The 27299-nt window shown below is 40.9% G+C and overlaps 1 protein-coding gene across 1 annotated transcript in view; it reads right to left on the bottom strand.

Moving 5' to 3' along the window:
- The window catches only part of LOC136881221 (DDB1- and CUL4-associated factor 13), a 170023-nt gene extending 163351 nt beyond the window's left edge, over window positions 1-6672 (bottom strand). The window contains exon 1 of the mRNA XM_067153953.2: window positions 6339-6672. Within this exon, the coding sequence (XP_067010054.1) occupies window positions 6339-6408 (70 nt within the window). The 5' untranslated portion in view covers window positions 6409-6672. The remainder of the gene's footprint in view (window positions 1-6338) is intronic.
- Between the last annotated feature and the right edge of the window lie 20627 nt (window positions 6673-27299).

Here is a 27299-nt window from a genome sequence, read left to right as displayed (position 1 = left end):
ACTGGGAGAAAGAAGACGAATTGCTCGACTAAGTGGTATGTCTCACTTAGTTTACCTACCAAAGAAGTATATTTGTTACCCCACCTATTCAATACAACTAGTACTACGTTATGTGGTTAATTAAACATGTCTGTCTGTTAGGTCATCAGCCCAGAGGCTGGTTGGATCCTCAAATAGCACCACCAAAGGTTATGTGGTTATAAGAAAACCGCAAAAACCAATGGCAGCACCAAAATGAGGTGTACTAGGCAAGACGAGGAGTGAGGTAGTTTGCCATTGCTTTCCTCACTGGGTCAGAAAGTGCTATTGCAGCACGACTGACCCTATGAGCAACACCTTTCATAACACTCATGCACCAGTCGTGCTCTGAATATCATTACTCAGCACCACCCATACCCCAGCAGCTTCCATATTGTCACAGCCATGCATGAGACTGGGACTTCGGTGGAAGCTACCCTTTACTCTGGCCTGTGCCAAGAGATGGATACAAAAGTACTGTATCCATCAAGAAATGGCAGCAGGCCTAATTAAACATAGAAAATCTAAATATTATGGGGACATGTTTCACCCTTCCTTTATTGGGCATCATCAGCCATATTAATTTAATCTTAAAACAAACATTGTTTAGAGGACAATGACATTTATAATTTGTGAAAATTGAACTGTGATTTCTTATGATATTAATGTTACGGAATAGTAGTTGTAAAACATGATGTTGGGACATGACATATACATGTTAAAATCATTGTAAACAAATTTAAAATCTTGTCCAAAAGAAAATTTGTGTCATATATAATTCTAAAAACGGCACATGTCTGGTACTGAAGTGGATCCTCTTCGTAAGAAAATTCAGCATATACTTGCTGGGGCAGTTGTCAACATAAGATTTCAATAGACTAGATGGTTGAAAACTTGAAGTGAATTTTGTTTATATTTTGCGTTCCGGCGTTAAAAATTGGCCAAGAGAAAAGGCGAATGTTATAAAATTATCTTCATTAAGTTGATTGATCTAAAATATTATCCTGATATAACCAATGCAAACAGACGATGTGCTGTTTGAAGCTGCTATTGAGACAAGTATTTCCAAGTATTTGACAAGTAATGTTTGACTGTCACGTGGAAATGTAGTCCTTACGCTGCTAATACAATAAGCTAGACATAAATACGGCAAATGATATAACCACATTATTTTCCTCGGTGTTCCACATCTTCTTGAAGGACTACATTTCCACGTGACAATCAAACATTACTTGTCAAATACTCGGAAATACTCGTCTCAATAGCAGCTTCAAACAGCACATCAATGTCTGTTTGCATTGGTTATATCAAGATAATATTTTAGATCAATCAACCTAATGAAGATAATTTTATAATTTTATAACATTCGCCTTTTCTCTTGGCCAATTTTTAACGCCGGAACGCAAAATATAAACAAAATTCACCTCAAGTTTTCAACCAACTAGTCTATTGAAATCTTATGTTGACAACTGCCCCAGCAAGTATATGCTGAATTTTCTTACGAAGAGGATCCACTTCAGTACCAGACACGTGCCGTTTTTAGAATTATATACGACACAAATTTTCTTTTGGACAAGATTTTAAATTTGTTTACAATGATTTTAACATATATTGTATATGTCATGTCCCAACAGCATGTTTTACAACTACTATTCCGTAACATTAATAGCATAAGAAATCACAGTTCAATTTTCACAAATTATAAATGTCATTGTCCTCTAAACAATGTCCTCTAAATTAATATGGCTGATGATGCCCAATAAAGGAAGGGCGAAACATGTCCCCATAATATAGATTTTCTATGTTTAAAAACATAACGTAGTACTAATTGTATTGAATAGGTCGGGCAACAAATATACTCATTTTGTAAACTAAGTGAGATTGCTGTTTTCAATACGGAACAAAAATGAGAGTGATGGTTTGTAATGTATGTGGTATGTATCACAAATATTATAATAATATTTACAAAAACACTTATTCAATACAATACAATCCACTATTTTATGTGGTTAAAATTTATACATAATACCTAAAAGTCTACGGTACATGTTTCACCCTTTTTATGGGCATCATAAGCCTATATTAATCTTAAAGTTATTGGATATGGGACTTTTTTAATCTTATTAACTATAGAATAAAATGCTGAACAATGATCTCATAAAATATTATAAGGACAATGCACAGAAAGTTCGTTAAGAATACTGAAAATTAACAGTTTAGAAAACTATAACGTGGTTAATCTCGAATATGTGAGCATTTAAAACCAAAATGGATCCTCTTCTTATACACCATTACGATTATGACGGCCTTGAGGGTGAAAGCACATTCATCCAAGGGGGATATTTGTTCCACTGCCATAACATGAGTTAAAGATAGTAAGACAAACGTCAAATATATTTAAAACAGAAGTGTGAACGTATCGAGTGTGTTAATACATATATATAGTTGATATGTCAGAAATTCGTAAAAAAAGAGGATGGGACTTCTTGTAGGATACATTGTTAATGATAAACTGTTGAGGTGTCAGGGCAAGCTGATGTCAATGCTTGTTATGTTAGTATTATGTTAAGTATTATGTATAAATTTTAACCACATAAACCGAGCTCGATAGCTGCAGTCGCTTAAGTGCGGCCAGTATCCAGTATTCGGGAGATAGTAGGTTCGAATCCCACTGTCGGCAGCCCTGAAGATGGTTTTTCGTGGTTTCCCATTTTTCACACCAGGCGAATGCTGGGGCTGTACCTTAATTAAGGCCACGGCCGCTTCCTTCCCACTCCTAGCCCTTTCCTGTCCCATCGTCGCCATAAGACATCTGTGTCGGTGCGACGTAAAGCCAATACCAAAAAAAAATTAACCACATAAAATAGTGGATTGTATTGTAAAGAATAGGTGGTTTTGTAAATATTATTATAATATTTGTGATATACGTCATCTTCAATACGGAACAGAAATGAGAATAGTTACTTGTAAGTGGTATGTTCCGAGCTGTCAGCGGAGAGATGGCGTGGAATGACATTAGAAGACGAATAAGTTTGAGTGGTGTCTTTAAAAGTAGGAAATATCACAATATGAAGGTAAAGTTGGAATTCAAGAGGACAAATTGGGGCAAATATTAATTTATAGGAAGAGGAGTTAAGGACTGGAACAACTTACCGAGGGAGATGTTCAATAAATTTCCAATCTCACTTAAATCATTTAAGAAAAGGCTAGGAAAACAACAAATAGGGAATCTGCCACCTGGATGACTGCCCTAAATGCAGATCAGTATTGATCGATCCTAACTAGCATTTGATGACCATCTAATCCTGCAAGGGGATATGCTAACAATAGTGAACAAATTCCAGTACTCAGGAGTGTATCTACAAATGAAATTGTCTTCCTACAGGATGCACATTCAAGAGAGAGTAGTAGCAGCCACGAACATGTATAACACGTAACATACTGCTTAGTCGAGCAACTAGTCTCCTTTCTCCCCAAGTCTTCCCAGCCCAACACTGGCAACATTTTCGTAATGTTACTCTTTTGTCAGAAATCACCCAGAATATATCGAGCTTCTTTTCCTTGGATTTTTCCAGTTCTCAAATCAAGTAATCCTGCTGAGGGTCTTATAAACTGGAACCATACTCTAACTGGGATCATACCAGAGACTTACATGCCCTCTCCTTTACATCCTTACTGCAACCCCTATATACCTTCATAACTATACTCACCCGGTATTTAAAATTCTAGTGCAAGGTATGAATGAAATATAATCCGAAACTATATATGTGTGTTTGAGTCATCAGTCCATAGACTGGTTTGATGCAGCATTCCATGCCACCCTATCCTGTGCTAACCTTTTCAGTTCTACGTAACTATTGCATCCTACATCTGCTCTAATCTGCTTGTCATATTCATACCTTGGTCTACCCCTACCATTCTTACCACCTACACTACCTCCAAAAACCAACTGAGCAAGTCCTGGGTGTCTCATGGTGTGTTCTATCATTCTATCTCTTCTTCTCATCAAATTTGGCCAAATCGATCTTCTCCTCACCAATTTGATTCAGTATGTCTTCATTCGTGATTCGATCTATCCATCTCACCTTCAGCATTCTTCTGTAACACCACATTTCAAAAGCTTCTAGTCTCTTTCTTTCTGAGCTAGTTATCGTCCATGTTTCACTTCCATACAATGCCACACTCCACACTAAAGTCTTCAAAAACATCTTTCTAATTCTGATATCAATGTTTGAAGTGAGCAAATTTCTTTTCTTAAGAAAGCTCTTCCTTGCTTGTGCTAGTCTGCATTTTATGTCCTCCTTACTTCTGCCATCGTTAGTTATTTTACTACCCAAGTAACAATATTCATCTACTTCCTTTAAGACTTCATTTCCTAATCTAATATTTCCTACATCACCTGCCTTCGTTCGACTGCACTCCATTACTTTTGTTTTGGACTTATTTATTTTCATCTTGTACTCCTTACCCAAAACTTCATCCATACCATTCAGCAACTTCTCGAGATCTTCTGCAGTCTCAGATAAAATAACAATATCATCGGCAAATCTCAAGGTTTTGCTTTCCTCTCCTTGAACTGTGATTCCCTTTCCAAATTTCTCTTTGATTTCCTTTACTGCCTGTTCTATGTAAACATTGAAAAGGAGAGGGGACAAACTGCAGCCTTGCCTCACTCCTTTCTGGATTGCTGCTTCTTTTTCAAAGCCCTCGATTCTTATCACTGCAGACTGATTTTTATACAGATTGTAGATAATTCTTCGATCTCGGTATCTGATCCCTATCATCTTCAGAATCATAAATAGCTTGGTCCAATCAACATTATCGAATGCCTTTTCTAGATCTATGAATGCCATGTATGTGGGCTTTTCCTTCTTGATTCGATCCTCTAAGATCAGGCGTAAAGTCAGGATTGCTTCACGTGTTCCTACATTTCTTCTGAAGCCAAACTGATCTTCTCCCAACTCAGCTTCAACTTGTTTTTCCATTCTTCTGTAAATAATACATGTTAAAACTTTGCAGGCATGAGATACTAAACTAATGGTGCGGTAGTTTTCACACCTGTTAGCACCAGCTTTCTTGGGAATAGGTATAACAACATTCTGCCGAAAATCGGATGGGACTTCTCCTCTCTCATACAACTTGCACACTAAATGAAATAACCTTCCCATGCTGGTTTCTCCTAAGGCAGTCAGTAATTCAGAGGGAATGTCATCAATTCCAGGTGCCTTGTTCCTATTTAGGTCACTCACAGCTCTGTCAAACTCTGACCTCAAAATTGGGTCTCCCATTTCATCAGCATCAACAGCCTCTTCATGTTCCAGAACCAAATTATCTAGATCTTTACCTTGATACAACTGTTGGATATGTTCCTGCCATCTTTTTGCTTTGTCTTCTTTCCCTAGAAGTGGCTTTCCATCTGAGCTCTTAATATTCATACACCTAGATTTCCTTTCTCCAAAGGTTTCCTTGATTTTCCTGTATGCAGCATCTACCTTTCCCAGGACCATACAGCCTTCAACATCCTTGCACTTCTCCTTCAGCCATTCTTCCTTAGCTATCTTGCACTTTCTATCCACTTGATTCTTTAAATGCCTGTATTCTTTTCTGCCCTCTTCATTTCTAGCATTCTTGTATTTTTGGTCCTCTTAATTCATTGAAATTAAAATTTAAACATGTCTGAGTCAAAATATTTGTTATCCATACACCGAATATAGAAAAAAGTAAGACTTTTATGTTTTGTCCAGCCCCATCCCTGACAATAGACAATGACACTTTTATTTACAATCCCGTTCATGTGATTAACCCAATGAAGATTTTTACTTATGTTAACACTTGGCTACTTAGAGTGATTCCCATAAGGAACTTTCACTGTATCAATGCTGCAATTACAACCAAGGGACTTTACCTTTTTGTGAAACTAAACAACCTAAATTTCTCCCCGTTTATCATCATACCATTGCCTGTCGTCCATCTCACAACACTGCTGAGGTCTTTCTGTAGTAGCTCACAATGTTGTAGGTTATTTATTATTTTATACAATGTAACATCATTCGCAAAAAGCCATATCTCTGATTATAGTTTAATTCTCAGTACTTTCAGACAACTTATAAAAATGCCCATATATCCAGAATTAAAAAGGCCTGCTGGTATACGTAAACAACTAACAAATATACAAACTATACATGTACAGTTCAAGTTCACAGATTGTACAGCTACATTCTAAACAATTTCTACTATACATCATTTGCAGTGTAGCAACACTTCACAATTTTTAAAAAAATGGTTAAATGATCGTTAATAGACGCCACATACACAATTACCTTTGTGAATATCCCTTTTAGTTTCGCGAAGATATTCATCAGGATTTCTGCTCAAAACCTTAACTCTCATTTAGGATTAACGAGTATCAAACGCTGATAAGAAGACAATATGTTCTTTAACAGCAGACAATTGAGAAATGGGCAAAGTATTTGAGGTTATTTAACGTCGTTTACACTGGAAGATGCAGGCACGTGTTCACAGGTGTTATTATTGTTCTTCTTCTTCTCCTTCTTCCTGATCCTTATGAACTCTTATATCATTTTACCCAGTCACTACACATTTAATTTGGCAAACACACGACAAACTATAGATTCCATAAAGTCACACATGTGATCAACGAGCTAGAAAACATAGAGGGGCTGTACACCTGACATCAGCGCTCCCTGCTTGAAGCAAGTTGATAAGGGGCAGCCATCTTAACGGTTGTCAAAACAAAGCGAATTGGCACGAGAGCATATGTTGAGGTGACAGGGAGATCGTGCATGCCAATTTAATTCCCTAAGTTTTAAGAAGTGAAAAAGATTCTCGCTTTCAAGTATGCCAGCCGTAAGCTCAGCGTATGGTTGTACTAATCGGAGTAATAAAACCAAGGATATATCGTACTTTAAGTAAGTATTACTGAATTATAGACGAGATTCCTTTTTGTAATTTCTGTTTGTAATTAAATCCATTCTATTGTTTACTTGGCGAAAGTACGGATAGCCACGGCAATTATTTGTCGAATTTTGTTTCAGATATCGTTTAAAGAACGAGGAATTAACCCAACAATGCGTTGTGAGAGCGAAAAGAGGTAAATGGTATCCCACTCAACTTCAGTTGCTTATGCTCTGTACATTTCCAGCCCTATTTAATTTTCATTCACATTTACAAATAAAGGAAATGGAGCGCCCACCACCAAGAAAACGTAACCACAAAAAATCACTTATTTCGTTCAAACGTACACTAAGTATGGTAAATACAGCATTTTACTGCTATTTTTGAAATGTATACAGCCTTTATTGTAGATGTCTGTTGCCACACTTCATAATGGACAACTTTCAAGCTTACCTTTCAGCTAGTAATCCCAGTATGATAAATAATAAATAATTACACTAAACGATTATTGTGGTAAAGTATTCATGGGCCGCCTCTGTGGTGTACTGGTTAGCGTGAGCAGCTGCCACCCCTGGAAGCCCGGGTTCGATTCCCAGCTCCGCCACGAAATTTGAAAAGGGGCACGAGGGCTGTAACGGGATCCTATCAGCCTGGGGAGGTCAACTGAGTAGAAGTGGGTTTGACACCCATCTCAGCCATCCTCGAAGTGATTTTCCGTGGTTTCCCACTTCTCCTCCAGGCAAATGCCAGGCTGGTACCTAATTTAAGGCCACGGCCGCTTCCTTCTCCCCCACAAGGCCCCTGTTCAGCATAGCAGGTGCAGCCCTCCCTCACAGTTGTATCCCCGACCCAATGTCTCACGCTCCAGAACACTGTCCTTGAGGTGTTAGAGGTAGCATCCGTCGCTGAGTTCGTGGGAAAAACCAACCCGGGAGGGTAAACAAATTAAGAAAGGAACACAGTACTCATGAGGATGCAATAATTTTGAAAATATGAAGAGAATGAAGTTGTAACCTATTGTAGGTCCCTATGATTTTAAGGTTTCCTGTCATAAATATTTATGTCCATCGTTTTTATTCTAATTTACGCTTAACCACAACAGCCAAGCAGGGTAGTGCTCTTGTTTCGATTTCGAGGCCTATTCGTATGTCACTGTGCAATGATTTCGAACTGCCCTACAATCACTGATCGTGATGTTGGCCTCGTGCCGCAATATGATGAAGTGGCGGTATTCGCATTCATGCTTCAAGCTTTCGGAAACGGTCTTTAATTCTCCCCCAGCGATTCTAAAATGCGCACTATCTACACTTTTCGTCATTTAAAGGCCATGCCCCCTTGCTTGTGTGACCACAGGAAACATGGCGGACGTTCGTTCTATTAGGTTCAACCAGGCAGCGCTTCCGCCTCTCTATATTATTCTAGCTCGTTGCATGTGATAAAGCTGATTCACACGTAAAAAGCAGACAAGCTATTAAGTAATGAGCAGTATTACTATGAGATGCAGAAGCCACTTAGAGAATGGATCGTACACAGTTCGAATGGAAGCAAGAGCGAGAATGAAATTCACAAGTCAATTGAGCGTCATCGAGAGACTGATTAATAACAAATTTTATTGCGCACAATGTGCATAGAGGATCACATTTAGAAATAACAGCGTGGAGTCTAATGCACTCTGCATAAGTCTTAGTCCTTAATAAATTCACTAATCCAACAGGACCTCGAGGAACACTTCTGGATATGATATCTTTCACATACTTGATCACATAGCCTACACACAGTTATATTCGGTTCGTGAAATACTTTGTTTTTACACATCTTGAAATGGAATCCGTGCACAGCCAATCTCGTAACCATGTGTCTCAGTCGGTAGCACGTTTCCATCCATTTCCGATCCGTCATGGCCTCCGTTGAGTAGAAGTCTTCGCAAATGTCCTTCTTTATATCTCTTAGTTTATGCAGCAGGTTATCGTATGCTGCGCCTCCTGGTAGAGCAAGATTGTATCTCAGGTCCTCAATCAGGAACGTTTCTCTCGCAAGTTCATATACAAGTCGAGATCTTGTAGTCTTTGATACACTCAGGAAGATGAAATCGTTCAGGCCATCAACGAAGGAAGAAACAATACAACACCAGGACCAGATGGAGTCAGAAATGAGCATCTAAAAGAGACAGTGAGGGAAATATTAACGGTGTAGAGTGCCTTACTGAACAAATGCCTCGAAACGGGAAGGGTTCAAACAGATTGGAGGAAGGCAAAAACCCGAATGCTATATAAGGGGAAAGGAGACGCAGATGACCCGAATTCCTACAGAGGGATCGCGATGGAACAAACAGGTTTGAAAGTCCTGACGAGGATCTTAACGAAGAGAGTGATGAATAAATTGGATCCACTGTTACCAGAGGAGCAATTTGGGTTCAGACGGAAGAGATCTACAACGATGGCACTGGAGAATTAACTGAACCACATTCGTCTTACCCTAGAAATGCCATGTGGCAAATTATTTGTGGCATTCATTGACTACTCCGAGGCATTTTACTGGGTAAACAGAAGGTTACGCATAGATAAGCAGGAGAAGTTAATCGGAACATCTGATGTCACAACATTCATATCAAACCTGTTGGCTGAGAATTATACACAGGTGGACGACGGCATTGGGTCGTCACATTGGATGCCACAGACTATAGGAGTTCTTCAAGGTGATCCACTTAGCCCTATATTATTTAATGCTTTCACCTCGGATGTAGTGTCAGAGATAAAGGAAAAGACTGACACAGAAATGTAGCTGTATGTTGATGACATGGCAAATGCGGCTGAAGACAAAACAGAAGTACAACGTGCAATGAACTTGCTAGTGGACTGGGCAAACAGGAATGGAATGCAACACCAAGAAGGAGTGGTCAGAACTTTATGCCAATTGCAGGGTAGACTGACGTCACTGAGGTATGCTCATGATGTGAAATGCGCCGCTGTGCTGCGCACGTAGCGAACGATAAATGGGACACGGCGTTGGCGAATGGCCCACTTCGTACCGTGATTTCTCAGCCGGCAGTCATTGTAGAACGTGTTGTCGTGTGCCACAGGACACGTGTATAGCTAAGAATGCCAGGCCGCCGTCAACGGAGGCATTTCCAGCAGACAGACGACTTTACGAGGGGTATGGTGATCGGGCTGAGAAGGGCAGGTTGGTCGCTTCGTCAAATCGCAGCCGATACCCATAGGGATGTGTCCACGGTGCAGCGCCTGTGGCGAAGATGGTTGTCGCAGGGACATGTGGCACGTGCGAGGGGTCCAGGCGCAGCCCGAGTGACGTCAGCACGCGAGGATCGGCGCATCCGCCGCCAAGCGGTCGCAGCCCCGCACGCCACGTCAACCGCCATTCTTCAGCATGTGCAAGACGCCCTGGCTGTTCCAATATCGACCAGAACAATTTCCCGTCGATTGGTTGAAGGAGGCCTGCACTCCCTGCGTCCGCTCAGAAGACTACCATTGACTCCACAGCATAGACGTGCACGCCTGGCATGGTGCCGGGCTAGAGCGACTTGAATTAGGGAATGGCGGAACGTCGTGTTCTCCGATGAGTCACGCTTCTGTTCTGTCAGTGATAGTCCCCGCAGACGAGTGTGGCGTCGGCGTGGAGAAAGGTCAAATCCGGCAGTAACTGTGGAGCGCCCTACCGCTAGACAACGCGGCATCATGGCTTGGGGGCGCTATTGCGTATGATTCCACGTCACCTCTAGTGCGTATTCAAGGCACGTTAAATGCCCACCGCTACGTGCAGCATGTGCTGCGGCCGGTGGCACTCCCGTACCTTCAGGGGCTGCCCAATGCTCTGCTTCAGCAGGATAATTCCCGCCCACACACTGCTCGCATCTCCCAACAGGCTCTACGAGGTGTACAGATGCTTCCGTGGCCAGCGTACTCTCCGGATCTCTCACCAATCGAACACGTGTGGGATCTCATTGGACGCCGTTTGCAAACTCTGCCCCAGCCTCGTACGGACGACCAACTGTGGCAAATGGTTGACAGAGAATGGAGAACCATCCCTCAGGACACCATCCGCACTCTTATTGACTCTGTACCTCGACGTGTTTCTGCGTGCATCGCCGCTCGCGGTGGTTCTACATCCTACTGAGTCGATGCCGTGCGCATTGTGTAACCTGCATATCGGTTTGAAATAAACATCAATTATTCGTCCGTGCCGTCTCTGTTTTTCCCCAACTTTCATCCCTTTCGAACCACTCCTTCTTGGTGTTGCATTTGCTCTGTCAGTCAGTGTATTTGTGTAGTACCGGTGTAGTAGGGGTATCCGTAGAAACTCTTACTAAAATACTGTTGTTGTAATTAGGATAGGCTTAATTGCAGTTTGGAATTGTGTAGTTCTTGTGTATTACTTTCGATACTCGGTAATTAACAGCAGTTTTTATCCTGTTAGGGGTTGTAGGATAAAAAAATAGAGCACGAATAAGTAGTATTGTAGTGTAGTCGTATATTAATTACATTATTGTTGTGTACTATCCCAGACAATATATCCCTCCGTTCATTTATTTTTTGCAAATAAGTTATTTTATTTTTAATTTCATTTTTCCCCGTAAAGAATGGCTAAGGAGCGCGAGTATACTTACTGTGGGTGTGGCGAGGCATTGAGGGGTATGAGGGAGGAGTTGGAAAGTTTGAGGGAGATAATTAGCATTCTCACAGAAGACAGGAAGGAAGATAGGACTCCCTCAAACAATGTACAGGTTACAGTAGGTGTACAAGAGGGAGGGGAAGGAAAGGGATGAGTTGTAGAAAACAGGTGGTCTAAAATTCTAAGGGGAAGAAGATTGCAGGCTAAAGGCTCTATTCAGAATCAGAATTCAGGACAGGTGTCTGTGCGAAATCGGTACGAGTCCCTCCAGGTAGAACAACAGAGGGAAGAGGAGGGACAAGGAACGGTTGCTGAGATGTGTGGAAGTAGGAGGAAGGGAAATGGTAGGAAAGGGAAATGTAGAGTAGAGGATAGGAAAAGACAGGTGGAACAGGCTCATAGGAAGGAGAAAAAGGGAGGAGGAAGTAGCTTCTGCAGCTATCAGATAAGATAGGGCTGACCAGGAGGGGAGGGGTTCAAATGAGGTGGGTAGTGTTGAGCTCTGGTCATGGGGGATTCCATCGTTAGACACGTGGGGAAAGTGTGTGGAGGAAAGGGAACCAGGGTAGAATGTTATCGAGGAATTAGGTTGAGGCAGATGTTGAGGAAAGTAGAAGAGAGGGAGGAGGGGAAGGATAATGTGGTAGTGTTTCACGTTGGTGCAACAATGTAAGGCAAGCTGATATAAGTACCAACATAGTTGGAGATGTGTGGTATCTGGTAAATGCAGCACGGGTGAAGTTTATGAAAGCAGAGATTGTTATTAGTGGAATACTGTGTAGGAGGGATACTGACTGGAGGGTGATTGGGGATTTAAATGAGACTATGGAGTGGTTATGTGGGAAACTGGGATTAAATTTTTAGATCCTAATGGGTGGGTAGGAGATAGGGATCTCGCTCGGATGGCCTTCATTTAAACCGCTGTGCTACGTATAAGTTAGGAAATTTGTTTGGAAGGGTAATAGGGAGGTACATTCAGGGAAACGGGATGGCCTAGGGAGCGGTGATAAGGGAACAGGGAACTGTAAATCAAGTAGGGATGACATAAAATTGTTAGTGTTGAACTGTAAAAGTATTGTAAAGAAAGGAATAGAATTAATTTAATAGATATATATTTACCAGATATTGTAATAGGAGTTGAATCATGGCTGAGAAATGATATAATAGATGCAGAAATTTTCTCACGGCACTGGAGTGTGTATCGTAGAGATAGGATAGGATGGTGGGAGGGGGAGTGTTCATTCTGGGGAAAGAAGAATTTGTAAGCTACGAAAATGTTAAAGATGAGACACATGAAATTCTAGGTGTAAGGCTCATTTCTAAAGATAATAGGCAACTTGATATATTTGGAGTGTGCAGATCGGGAAAGGGTAGCACTGACGCGGATTCGGAACTATTTGATTGGATAGTCAGCTATGTGGGAAACGACATGGAAAGAAATGTGATTGTAGCGGGGGATCTGAATTTGCCAGATGTCAATACGGAAGGAAATGCGAACTACAGGAAGCATGACCAACAAATGGAAAATAAGTTAATATGGGAAGGACAGCTGATTCAGAAAGTGATGGAACCAACCAGAGGGAAAAATATCCTGGATGTCGTGCTTATAAAACCAGATGAGCTCTATAGGGAAACTGAAGTAATAGATACTATTAGTGATCATGAAGCTGTTTTTGTGGTAGTTAAAAATAAATGTGATAGAAAGGAAGGTCTTAAAAGTAGGACTGTTAGGCAGTACCATATGGCTGATAAAGCAGGCATGAGGCAGTTTCTAAAAAGTAATTATGATCGGTGGAAAACGGTAAATAAGAATGTAAACAGACTTTGGGATGGGTTTAAAGAAATTGTTGAGGAATGCGAGAACAGGTTTGTACCTTTTAGGGTGGTAAGGAATGGTAAAGACCCACCTTATTATAATAGAGAAATAAAGAGACTAAGAAGGAGGTGCAGACTGGAAAGAAATAGAGTTAGATATGGCTGTGGAAGTAAGGAGAAATTGAAGGAACTTTCTAGAAAATTGAATCTAGCAAAGAAGGCAGCTAAGGATAACATGATGGCAAGCATAATTGATAGTCATACAAATTTTAGTGAAAATGGAAGGGCATGTATAAGTATATTAAGGCAGAAACAGGTCCCAAGAAGGACATTCCAGGAATAATTAATGAACAAGGGGAGTGTGTATGCGAGGATCTTCAAAAGGCAGAAGTAAAGGTTGTTGGTTACAAGGATAATGTCCAGATAGAGGAGGAGACTAAGGCTAAAGAAGAATTAAAATTTATATATGATAACAGTGACATTTACAATAAGATACAGAAGTTGAAAACTAGAACGGCTGGAATTGATAAGATTTCTGGAGATATACTAAAGACAATGGGTTGGAATATAGTACCATATCTGAAGTACTTATTCGATTATTGTTTGGTTGGAGGAGCTATACCAGATGAATGGAGAGTTGCTATAGTAGCCCCTGTGTATAAAGGAAAGGGTGATAGACATAAAGCTGAAAATTACAGGCCAGTAATTTTGACCTGCATTGTTTGTAAGATTTGGGAAGGCATTCTTTCTGATTATATTAGACATATTTGTGAAATTAATAACTAGTTCGATAGAAGGCAATTCGGTTTTAGGAAAGGTTATTCCACTGAAGCTCAACTTGTAGGATTCCAGCAAGATATAGCAGTTATATTGGATTCAGGAGGTCAAATGGACTGTATCGCGATTGACCTGTCTAAAGCATTTGATAGGGTGGATCATGGGAGACTACTGGCAAAAATGTGTGCATTTGGACTATACAAAAGGGCGACTGAATGGGTTGCTATATTTCCAAAAAATATATCTCAGAGAATTAGAGTAGGTGAAGCTTTATCTGACCCTGTAATAATTAAGAGGCGAATTTCTCAAGGCAGTATTATTGGAACTTTATGTTTTCTTATAAATATAAATGATATGAGCAAAGGAGTGGAATCGGAGGTAAGGATTTTTGCGGATGATGTTATTCTCTATAGAGTGATAAATAAGTTACAAGATTGTGAGCAACTGCAACGTGACCTCGAAAATGTTGTGAGATGGACAGCAGGCACTGGTATGTTGATAAACGGGGTTAAAAGTCAGGTTGTGAGTTTCACAAATAGGAAAAGTCCTCTCAGTTTTAATTACTGCGTTGATGGGGTGAAGGTTCCTTTTGGGATTCATTGTGAGTATCTAGGTGTTAATATATGGAAAGTTCTTCATTGGGGTAATCACATAAATGGGATTGTAAATAAGGGGTACAGATCTCTGCACATGGTTATGAGGGTGTTTAGGGGTTGTATTAAGGATGTAAAGGAGAGTGCATATAAGTCTCTGGTAAGACCTCAACTGGAGTATGGTTCCAGTGTATGGGACCCTCACCAGTATTACCTGATTCAAGAACTGGAAAAATCCAAAGAAAAGTAGCTCGATTTGTTCTGGGTGATTTACGACAAAAGAGTAGCGTTACAAAAATGTTGCAATGTTTGGGTTGGGAAGAATTGAGAGAAAGAAGAAGAGCTGCTCGACTAAGTGGTATGTTCCGAGCTGTCAGCGGAGAGATGGCGTGGAATGACATTAGAAGACGAATAAGTTTGAATGGCGTTTATAAAAGTAGGAAAGATCACAATATGAAGATAAAGTTGGAATTCAAGAGGACAAACTGGGGCAAATATTCATTTATAGGAAGGGGAGTTAGGGATTGGAATAACTTACCAAGGGAGATGTTCAATAAATTTCCAATTTCTTTGAAATCATTTAGGAAAATGCTTGGAAAGCAACAGATAGGGAATCTGCCACCTGGGCGACTGCCCTAAATGCAGATCAGTATTGATTGATTGATTGATTGATTGATTGATTGATTGATTGATTGATTGATTGATTGATTGATTGATTGATTGATTGATCTTCAATGAAGTAGGTCTCCCGTGCCAGTACATTAACAACTCTGGAGGTTGCCAGTTTACCAACTCCTGGGGCCTTATTCAGGAATCTTGCTTTGACTCTTTCTATAATCTACAAGTCACTGATTGTCAGGTTGTCCCATATTATTTCGATTCCGTATGTGACAATTGAGGTTATTGCGGTCTTGAATAAAGTCATCGCTGTGTAAAGGGGTAGCATAGATATATTCTTGAAATTTGTGAATGGCTCTGATTGCTGCTGTCGTTCTGTGTGTGACGTGGTTATTGAAGGATGCCATGTTCGTTTGGAACGTGATGCCAACGTATTGGAATTTCTTGACTATTTCTAGTGTTTTGTTATTTAATGGTATAGCGTCGTCCTTGGCCGCCTTGCCACCTTTTCTGAACACCATCTGTACTGTCTTTTCCTGGTTAATTTCAAACTTGTTATCTGAAGCCCAAGCTTCTAACTTCTTCATTGTCGTCTGTTGTTCTGCCTTTGAGCTCGATCCCAGAGCCATGTAATCAGTGTACGGTATATTATTAGAGTAATCTCAGGGGAGTCCGTCATTATTTATGCGATATCTGCCGTTGCTACGTTGAATAGTAGCGGAATTGTGGGTCTCCTTGGGGTACCTGATTTGTTTGAATTACTTTCCCGGAGGAGGATGCTCCATCTTCAATTTTGATTACCGGTAGGTTGAAATCTAGTGTGGTCTCAATGATTCTCACGAGCGTGTTTTCGCTAATCATTTTTTAAAATTCTCCTGTCAGGATATCTCTGTCGATAAGATCAAAAGCCTTCTTAAAGTCAACAAAGACAACATAGTACTTCCCTTTTGGGTGCCTCGGTGCCTTTTCTTTTTTCTTTTAGATATGCTGCGGCATGTAACGTGATTTTCCTTTGCCTAGTTGGCATTCTGGTATGAATGTGTCTATTTCGTTGTTCAGGCGATTCGCTACAATAGTTGCAAATGCTTTGTATGGATTGCTTTCTAGAGCCGTACGGTACCTCTATACGAGTCGGGGTTGTCAGTTTCTCTTTTCCCTTTGTACATTATTTTCAGCGTTGCCGATCTCCAAAATTCCGGTATTTACCTCTGTTAACGTATGGCCGATTTGCTATAGCTAGCTCCTTCTTCTTCTCCTCCATCTTCATAAAATGTTGTGTTGGGTCAGGATGAGTTTCGCCCAGTCAATATTCATATGAGGGTTATAAAAGAACGTATAGATATATGTATAAATATAAATAAATAAACAAACAAATGGGAGCACCGCATTATACACACGACAGATAACACAGGGGTTTGGAAAAAAAAAGATGCGCATTATAGACTTGGTTAACTCATAGAGCGGTAACGGTATAGTATGCAAGGGATGAGCTTCATAGAGAAGGTAGTAAGCAGCTCCAATAACAAAATAGAAGAAGAACTAAGAATGAAGAAATAGTCACCACAGAAAACAAACGGTCAGGTTATATACAGAAAGGAAGCCGGGAGCATACCGACAAAAGACCACTACCAGTCGCCCAGGAGGCAGATTCTCTATCTGTTGTTTTCCTAGCCTTTTCTTAAATGATTGCAAAGAAATTGGAAAATTTTTGAACATTTCCCTTGTAAAGTTATTCCAATCTCTAACCCCCTTTCCTGTCTGTCATCAGCCCAGAGGCTGGTTGGATCCTCAAATAGCACCGCCAAGGATTATGCGGTTATAAGTAAACAGCAAAAACCAATGGCAGCACCAAAATGAGGCATACTAGGCAAGACTAGGAGTGAGGTAGTTTGCCATTGCTTTCCTCACTGGGTCAGAAAGTGCTATTTCAAAACGACTGATCCTATGAGCAACACCTTTCATTACACTCAGATGCACTATTCATGCTCTGAATGTCAATACTCAGCACCACCCATACCCCAGCAGCTTCCATATTGTCACAGCCATGGATGAAAGCTACACTTTACTCTGGCCTTTGTCAAAGGATGGATACAAAAGTACTGTATCCATCAAGAAATGGCAGCAGGCAACCCCCTTCCTATAAACGAATATTTGCCCAATTTGCCCAATTTGCCCTGTTGAATATGGCGTAGGAGCGCGGAATCCACTGTTGAAAAATGTACACAAACAGAAGGTGCTACAATGGGCCAAAATACATGCTAACTAGACCATTGAATAATGGAAAAGGGTGCTTTCGACGGGAGAATTTAAATTTGAAAATCCGGTTGTAATCGTTCGTCGCCACCCCGGCGAATGTGTTATGGAATCCTACATAATTCAGTCTGTGAATCATGGAGGAGGAAACTTGATGCTGTGGAGATGTTTTGGAAATAATCAGAATGCTGATTTGGGGAAAGTAGGGGGAATACTGAAAGAGAAACAATATCACTGTATCCTTCCGCGCAATGCCGTGCCATCTAAATGAAATAGTAATATGATTTGGAAAAGCAACATGAAAATAAGCAATTAAAACATTTCAGGAGGTTGGGAGAAAATAATATTTTAAAGCTAAGAAATGAATTCATTCACATCAATTTTGAAAACATTATACTAAACTCAAATAATGCCTTGGAAACAACTGAACATTTCATACAATTACTAGGTTACTGTGTAGAAGAGTGCTGTCCTGGAACTACAAAGGTTATTAACAAATCAGGTAAACTCAAAGGGAAGCATAAAGGGAAATGGTACAAACCTCCCCTTCGAACTATCGGGAATTAAATGATGATCGATTACAATAAGGCAAAGCAAGGAAATCAAACAGATAAAGGAAATTATACCCTCATTAAAATCTACCGTAAGGAAATTCAACTGACAAAACAACAAGCTAATGATTATTTTATTAATAACTCTAAAAATAAATGTAAGGCGGCCTTGTCCATCATAAACGATGAAACTGGGGGGGGGGGGGAAAGACGGAAAATTCTGAGCCAAAAGAACCAAATGTACTTAATGAATACTTTATTAACAGTGCCAAACATACTAATATCAGTAATACCTCTGGAGACAATGAAACTGCATACAACAATCTAGTAAAAAATAGTGTAACTCCTGAAAATAACAGACACCCCTTTAACTGGTAAGTTATAAACCCTAAGAAAGTCTGCAAAATAGTTTCAGAACTAAGTTTTCAAACTGTGAAGACTACTACGGAATCTGTAATTTTATTCTAAAACAAATTATTGATATAATAATAATTCCTGTAACTCGCCTCATCAATTGGATACTGGGTGAGGGGCTTTCCAAGATTGCCTAAAAATTACAGTTACAATTCCTGTGTTTAAGAATGGAGATGTTATGGATCCAGGCAGTTATCGACCCATTTTTATTGTCCCAATCTTATCTAAGATAATAGAACATTGTATAAAGGAATAACTATCTGCATATTTTGAAAATTATAATTTACTAAATGTCGCAGAGTTTGGGTTCAGAACAAATAAATCCACCATTAAAGCCTTAGAAGGTGTTATCACTGAAGTAATTCAAGGACTTGAGTCTCACCACATTACAAGTGCTACACTGTTAGACCTCAGCAAAGTTTTTGATTCAGTACCGAACAATATACTAATAAGTAAGCTTAGCTATCGTGGCGTGAAAAGTTTAGAGTTATTATTAATTACATCCTACCTCAGTGACAGGTATGAAACTGTACTGGTAGAAAATCAACGAGCTGGGGCTCTCAAAATAAAAACAGGTGTGGTTCAGTTTTCAGTTATAGGAACTTTCCTCATCTTTTTGTATATAAATGATATTGTCAGTAATTTACTCTGTAGGTCAGTGCACTATACAGATGATATTACTAACGTAACAAGCATTAGACACTTAAAATATGTTAAGAAGGAAAGGGTAGAAAAGCTCTTGGTTGCAGGCAAATGTACTTATCCTAAATAATAAAAAGAGAGAAGTGATCTACTTCCATTTAATTAATTCAGGTCTGGGTAATAGTGATCTTAATTCGGTCAAATTTTTGGGATTGTATCTGGATTGTAAATTAACCTGGAACACACACACGCAAAAGTTACGTGCAAAACTGGCTAGAGTGATATTTTTGCTTCGCAGACTAAAGGATCAGTTAGCAGTAGTCAGATGACGAGTGCATACTATGCCTTGTTTTATTCACACTTATCGTATGGTACCATGTTATGGGGTAACTCAACAGGGGCTCAAGATATGTTCAAGTGGCAAATGAAGGCACTAAGATGTATTACAGGTAAGGCCACAAGGGAGTCTTGTAGACCTATATCCTGAGACCTTGCAATTATGACTCTTCCCTCATTATACGTTTATCATAGTATGCGGTACTCAATACTAAAGAAAATCTCATCTACCTAACAACTCGCAGCAATGTACACTCACATGGCACAAGGTATAGGAACGATTTAGATTTGCCACTTGTTAAGGCTGAGAAAAACACAGGAAAGCTATAGGTATAATGGCATTAAATTATTCAACAACTACCTGCCCAAGTAAAGGATATGCCCCTATGTAACTTCAAAGAATCCTTAAAAATTGGTTGACATCCAACAGCTTCTACTCAGCTGAATTTGAAGAGAAAAAAATAACACTGTTTCAAAGGGGGGAGGGGGGGGGGTAATAAAGGCCAACGCCATCCTAACACGTTGGTAAATTAGTAGTTATTTATCACACTCTTGGATGAATAGTGTTAGGTTTATTTTAACTTTTGTGTATATAGTTGTATTTATTTTCTGTGCTTAATGAGATACTTGTAATATTTTGTAACTATGCACCTATGACTCTGTCCATTGCAACTGCTAGTTGCCTAACGACAATAAAAATTATTCTATTATTCTATCAAGTTATAAAGTGAGGTTGGATTCATCAAGAAAATTGGTACCGGTAATTATTGAAATTTCAATGGGTGTAAGATTATATAGTAAACAGGAAATAATGGTAGGCAATGAAAATTTGTGCTGGACAAGGCTGTGTAGAAAACGTCGGAAACATTGGAAAAAGAAGTATGATTAGTATCTCAATCGGGGTAACCACATTCACAAAAGGGGTGAGTTGTCAGATGAAATCGATATTTATAGAGCGGAGTAAGGACATGATTAAATCCTAGACGGATGATAGTAGTAATATGTCGTCTAGAGTACTGGCCTGTTATGAACCACGGTTGTAAGGGTATAAGAGGTTGCATTTGGTAGTACGATCTACCTTTGCACTTGGCAGTATCATGCCATTCTGATCGCCATTCAGAGTGAGCCTTGTTTTTGACATGTATTAAATAATCAGTGGGGGGAATGGCTATAGTAGAGGTGGGAAGCGGGAGACGTGCTGCTTTTTTGCATAAGTTTCGGGTAGCTCATTTCCAAAAATTCCAATATGCGCTGGCACACAGACGAAAGTGAGATAGACGTTTGAGTGATCGTGTGTATAAATAATTTTTTCCAATGTTTTCATCCCTCTCCCTGAATGGGAGGGGCGGGCCACCTTGAAGATTACGCCTTTACCCTGGCCAGGAGTTTCGGTTGGTTGTGAGAAGGAGGGTAATTCCAATAAGGAATGAGGAGGTGTGCGTGGATATTATTTAAGGGGATGTGCGCAAGTATTAAGCCGGCCCCGTGGTGAAGCGGAAGCGTGCCTGCCTCTTACCCGGAGGCCCCGGGTTAGATTCCCAGCAAGGTCAGTGATTTTTACCTAGACCTGATGGCTGGTTCGAGTTCCACTAAGCCTACGTGATTAGAATTGAGGAGCTGTCTGACGGTGAGGTTGCGGCCCCGGTCTAGGAAGCCAACAATAACGGCCGAGAGGATTCATCCTGCTGACCACACGACACCTCGTAAAATGCAGGCTTTCGGGCTGAGCAGCGGTCGCTTGGTAGGCCAAGGCCCTTCAAGGGCTCTAGTGCCATTGTGTTTGGTTTGGTTTGGTATTTGTGCAATTATTTAAAATTCAGATGTGAGTACGAGGGTGGGAAGGGAAAAGGTGAAGCGCAAATTTGTGGTGGAAAAATGATAAGTTTATAAGGGATGTGAGCAGTAGGTGAATAATGTCTAATGGGGCGGAGGTGGGGACAAGTTATTGGGTGGGGGTGGATGAATCCGCATATTGGGAGTAAGTGGTGGGGGAGGAGGGGCAGGCCAGGGACGCCGACGAGGCGAGGTAGTTCGGTCAAAGGTTGGGGAAGTGAGCGTGAGGCTTCTACTCGACGATAGTGGCCGGAGAGGTGGATTCCATGAGCGATGAGGTGTTGACTGTCTGCTGACGTAGGTAGTTGGAGGCGCACGAGATATGTGGGTCCATCGGCGTTGTGGATCCTGAACGCTCTCCGTTCGGGGACCCCTGCCAGGCAAAATTCGTGGACGATGACGTCAGTTGGGAGATTTGGATCCACGCCGCAAACAACACAGCTGTAAATGGTATGATGGTCTGTCGGCGGTGATGGTGGAGACTGTGGGCACGCTGTATCTTGAACGATGGTATTTTCCTTAGCAGGCGCCTGGTTTGTTGCATGTTTTGAGTAAGTGAATTTGGGATGGGGAGAGGAAACGTTATAAGCTGGAGGAATGGGACGTAACGGTAATAATTAGAGTAATATTAGGGGAAGCGTGGACAGAAGTGTTGGTGGTAGTGGTGATGGTAGATGTGGTGGTGGTGACAGGGGGTTTGTAGGAAGAGAGCGATGTCAGCGGACGCGGGAGTCCTTGGGGTTGTATGGGTGTGGGGAGAGGCTCAAAGGCGTCTACAAAATATGAACGGCAACATTCCACACAATGCGCGGAGAGGTCGAGGTACACGCCGTCTTGGAGCAGTTGTTGTACGGCATCTCCTGTTGGTACTTGAACAAGGATCCGACGAGTGGGAAGACAATTATCCTGTACCCGAGAGACGTTGGTAATCGGTAAACAGTTATTGTGGAAATATTGGAGAAGTTCTTCATCAGAGTAGGTGAGTTCAACATCGCGAAGATGTATAAATAAGATGTTTTACGTTATATATGTACCAATAGTATGAGAAGGAGGTGGAGGAATGTGATTGTGACACGCTCATAGAATCGGTGTAGATGATTGCTTTTGCATAATTGTGTTGTGTAACATAAAGGAGAGCTTGGCGTACGACAAAAAGTTCAGCGGAATAAATGGAGAAGTGATTAGGTAATGTAAATTGTTGTGCAAACTGAGGTTGAACTGCAAAAAGGGCCGCTCCAATGCCAGTCATTGACTTAGTTCTATCTGTGTATATATCGACAGTACTTGTAATGGGGGAGACACGTAGTTTTTTGTGAAGCTGTGCCTGTGTGCTGTGCTGATGTACATAGTGGCAATAGTTAGAAGCAGTAGGGAGAATAATATAAGGACGATGAATGAAGCATTCATAAGAAAACGAGTAATACGGCAGTGTAGGCATGCGCAAAAGAGCATCGCGATATCCATGTTAATAACTATATGTGTGATATAGTACCGGCATTTTTTGAAGATGCTGTCGGGGGAGAACGGAAAGTTCGAACAATAGTTGTAATGTTGGTACGAGGGGAGTAGAGATGATGGCAAAATTCTTGAAGGTGTACTTTTTTTGCTAGTTGCTTTACGTCGCACCGACACAGATAGGTCTTATGGCGACGATGGGACAGGAAAGGCCTAAGAATGGGAAGGAAGTGGTCGTGGCCTTAATTAAGGTACAGCCCCAGCATTTTGCCTGGTGTGAAAATGCTGAACCACGGAAAATCGTCTTCAGGGATGGCGACATTGGGGATCTAACCCACTATCTCCCGGATACGAGCTCACAGCTGCGAGCTCCTAACCGCACGGCCAACTCACCCGGTGAAGAGGTATTTTGTTGTTGACATAAGTCGTCGTACTTTTAGAGGGGAATCGCCAGCTTCCACAAGTAATGAGTTAGTAGGCGTTGTGCGAAGGGCACCGAGACAAATGCAGAGAGTGCTGAATTGTATCGTATTTAGATGTGCTAAAATAGTGTTAGAAGCCATATCTAGGACATGGGTATCATGGTCTATATAGGAACGAAGGGTGGCCTTATATAAAGAAAGAGCGGTGGCCGGATCCGCTCCCCAAGTTCTGCGTGTAACAGTTCGGAGGACATTTAAATAAGAAATAGCTTTATTACGTAAATGTTAAATATGATGAGTCCAGGTAAATTTATGGTCTAAATGTAGTCCAAGGTATTATAATGGGTACAGATAGGGATAGAATACGTATCCAGTAGAAGGGGGATCCGATCATATTTACGGCGATGGGTGAAGATCTTCGTTAAGCATTTGGATATTGCAAGCTGAAGGCCATGGGAATCCAGCTACGAGGTAACCTCACTCATAAGTTGCGACATTCACTCGCGGCATGAATCTTTGTTGATGTGAGACAGGTAAAGAACGATATCGTCAGCGTAAGCTATTATGCGGGCGGAGCGCGTTACTAAAATGTCAAAATCGCTCATATAAAGGGTAAAAAGTATCCCGATGAAAATGTCTCCCTGCGGTAAGCCATTTGACAACTGCTGACTAGAAATAGGATGTTGAGACGATTGTATTATAAGATTACGGTATATAAGTCATTGCTGTAAAGGGGAAATAAATCCAGGTGGAAAATTCTTAGCAGAAAGACAATCCCATAACATATGTAACGGAATAGAGACATATGCGCCTTGAATATCAAGAAACGTAGCTAGGGTAATGTGGCGACGTGCCTTGGCCAATATTAGTCCGAGTACGAAGGTGTTTATAGCATATTCAGTGCTACGGCCCTTTAGAAACTTATATTGATTTTTGGGGCCAGGTTATAATATTCGAGCACCCAAAGAAATCTCTGGAGTAGTATTTTAAGAAATGTTTTCCACATACACGAACTGAGAACAATCCCACAATAACTGTGAAAATAAGAGGTTATCTTATTCGGTTTAAGCATTGGCACAAGAAGGAAGTCATTCCATTGACAGGACACTTTAAGTGTAGATGATATGTATTATAGTAATCACTTGCTTAGCTGTGGGAGGCAACAAGTGCAGCAAAATATAATCAGGGCCAGGTGCTGACTGAGAGTATGTAAGAATAACTGCTTCTAATTCATATAGTGTAATAGGTTGTAATAAAACGGAAGAATAACGACTGGAATCGGATTGTGAAAAGGTACTGGCAGGGACGACATAGTCCGGAGTAAGAGAATGAAGAAACTGCTCAAGAACATCAGTCGGGATTATCGCACTTGCAGCATGTTGAGAAACACGAGTCAGTGTTCGAACAGCCTTCCAGAGTTGGGTAACCGGTGTGGATGTTGTAAGTGTAAGTCTGTTGTCAAACAGAGACGGGTTCGGTCTACTGAAGCCGTACGTAATAATGATGGGAAAGTGATCGCTTGTAAAGGTATCCACCAAAGTTTGCCATGTTGTGAGTGGTGCCATAGAAGTACGCCTCCCGGAGCTTGGCATTAGAAACTCGGCGAGAATAAGCAATATGATGTTTTAAAGCGAAATACTTGTGAGGCAATAAGTTTTTTCGATAATGGCGAAATAATCTTTTACGTTTTTTATAATGTTGTGGGACTCATCATCTCACAAATGCAAACGACAAGGTTGCCGTGATTGAGGAGTTTGAACGACTTTAAAAGGGTGATAGATATTGATGTAGCGAAAGACGATCTGCAGGAGTGATTCATGTGTTAGCATATGAGAAGGAACAAGAGAAAGTTGAGCTGCGATAACGTGGCGGAAGGTGTTCAAAGTTCTTAAGCGATCGAACAGTAGGAATATGTCTGTTGTCAAACAGAGACGGGTTCGGTCTACTGAGGCCGTACGTAATAATGATGGGAAATTAATCGCTTGTAAAGGTATCCACCAAAGTATGCCAGGTTGTGAGTGGTGCCATAGAAGTACGACATAGAGTAAGATCTACCGCTCTGGGTGGGGAGCCTGGGGGAGTCAATCTTGTAGAAGAGCCATCATTAAGTATTATGAGATTATTTTGATATGATGCATCTAAGAGATGAGTAAATTTTGACGAGTCAGAGTCACTACCCCACACTGTACAGTGACAATTCATATCCCCGAGGATGAGGATGTTTGAGGCATGATCAAAATGAGCGAAATAGTACGACCATTGTTTTTCTGAAAGATAGATATCCGGGGGCAATATATATTGATAATGTATATATCACGATAACGTGAATGAATACTGATCTGCATTTAGGGCAGTCGCCCAGGTGGCAGATTCCCTATCTGTTGCTTTCCCAGCCTTTTCCTAAATGATTTCAAAGAAATTGGAAATCCATTGAACGGCTTCCTTGGTAAGTTATTACAATCCCTAACTCCCCTTCCTATAAATGAATATTTGACCCAGTTTGTCCTCTTGAATTCCAACTTTATCTTCATATTGTGATCTTTCCTACTTTTATAAACGCCACTCAAACTTATTCGTCTACTAATGTCATTCCACGCCATCTCTCCGCTGACAGCTCGGAACATACCACTTAGTCGAGCAGCTCTTCTTCTTTCTCTCAATTCTTCCCAATCCAAACTTTGTAACATTTTTGTAACGCTACTCTTTTGTCGGAAATCACCTAGAACAAATCGAGCTGCTTTTCTTTGGATTTTTCCAGTTCTTGAATCAGGTAATCCTGGTGAGGGTCCCATACACTGGAACCATACTCGAGTTGGGGTCTTAAACAGAGACTTACATGCCCTCTCCTTTACATCCTGACTACAACCCCTAAACACCCTCATAACCATATGCAGAGATATGTACCCCTTATTTACAATCCCATTTATGTGATTACCCCAATGAAGATCTTTCCGTTTATTAACACCCAGATACCTGCAATGATCCCCAAAGGGAACTTTCACCCCATCAACGCAGTAATTAAAACTGAGAGGACTTTTCCTATTTGTGAAACTCACAACCTGACTTTTAACCCCGTTTATCAACATACCATTGCCTGCTGTCCATCTCACAACATTTTCGAGGTCACGTTGCAGTTGCTCACAATCTTGTAACTTATTTATCACTCTATAGAGAATAACATCATCCGCAAAAAGCCTTAACTCCGATTCCACTCCTTTACATATATCATTTATATATATAAGAAAACATAAAGGTCCAATAATACTGCCTTGAGGAATTCCCCTCTTAATTATTACAGGGTCAGATAAAGCTTCACCTACTCTAATTCTCTAAGATCTATTTTCTAGAAATATAGCAACCCATTCGGTCACTCTTTTGTCTAGTGCAATTGCACTCAGTTTTGCCAGTAGTCTCCCATGATCCACCATATCAAATGCTTTAGACAGGTCAATCGCGATACAGTCCATTTGACCTCCAGAATCCAAGATATCTGCTATATCACGCAAGACGTTCAGAGCGAACTTGCCTTGTTTCTGTTCGGAGGAGCGAGCAGGCGAGTCAGCGACAGCTGTGTGTGTGACGTAGCTGCAGGGACAGGATAGACTTCCCGCCTGATGCCACGTGTAGCCTGCATGGCCTGGTATGTTCTGGATATGAACGCCACACCTTCGCGAACATTCGATGTGGAAAAATTTTAAAACTTCTATAATAGTAATCGCAGTGACTTGGGCGATACATCACGTTGAAGATGATAACTTAAAGGTCTCAAATTATGAATATCAAGAAAATCCGTCGAGGGATTCACGAGATAGTCCGCTTCAAATGGATCACGTTATCTGATGACGTAGGAGCCCCAAAATGAATATAAGCTGAACTCACTAGATCAGATCGGACAGTCATAGCTGGGTGTCCAACCAGATTCTCCATGCTGCAGTATTCGTCGAAGTGCCGACAAAGTCTAACTTCGAATATTCCAAGTCTTCAGGTGGTACTTAAACTCTGGCAGGCGTGTTGAACTTATAATTCGTGCG

Source organism: Anabrus simplex, chromosome 1, assembly GCF_040414725.1.
Source record: "Anabrus simplex isolate iqAnaSimp1 chromosome 1, ASM4041472v1, whole genome shotgun sequence".
NCBI lineage: Eukaryota > Metazoa > Arthropoda > Insecta > Orthoptera > Tettigoniidae > Anabrus > Anabrus simplex.
Note: the sequence above shows the minus strand (reverse complement) of the source record. Positions and strands in the feature narration are given on the sequence as shown.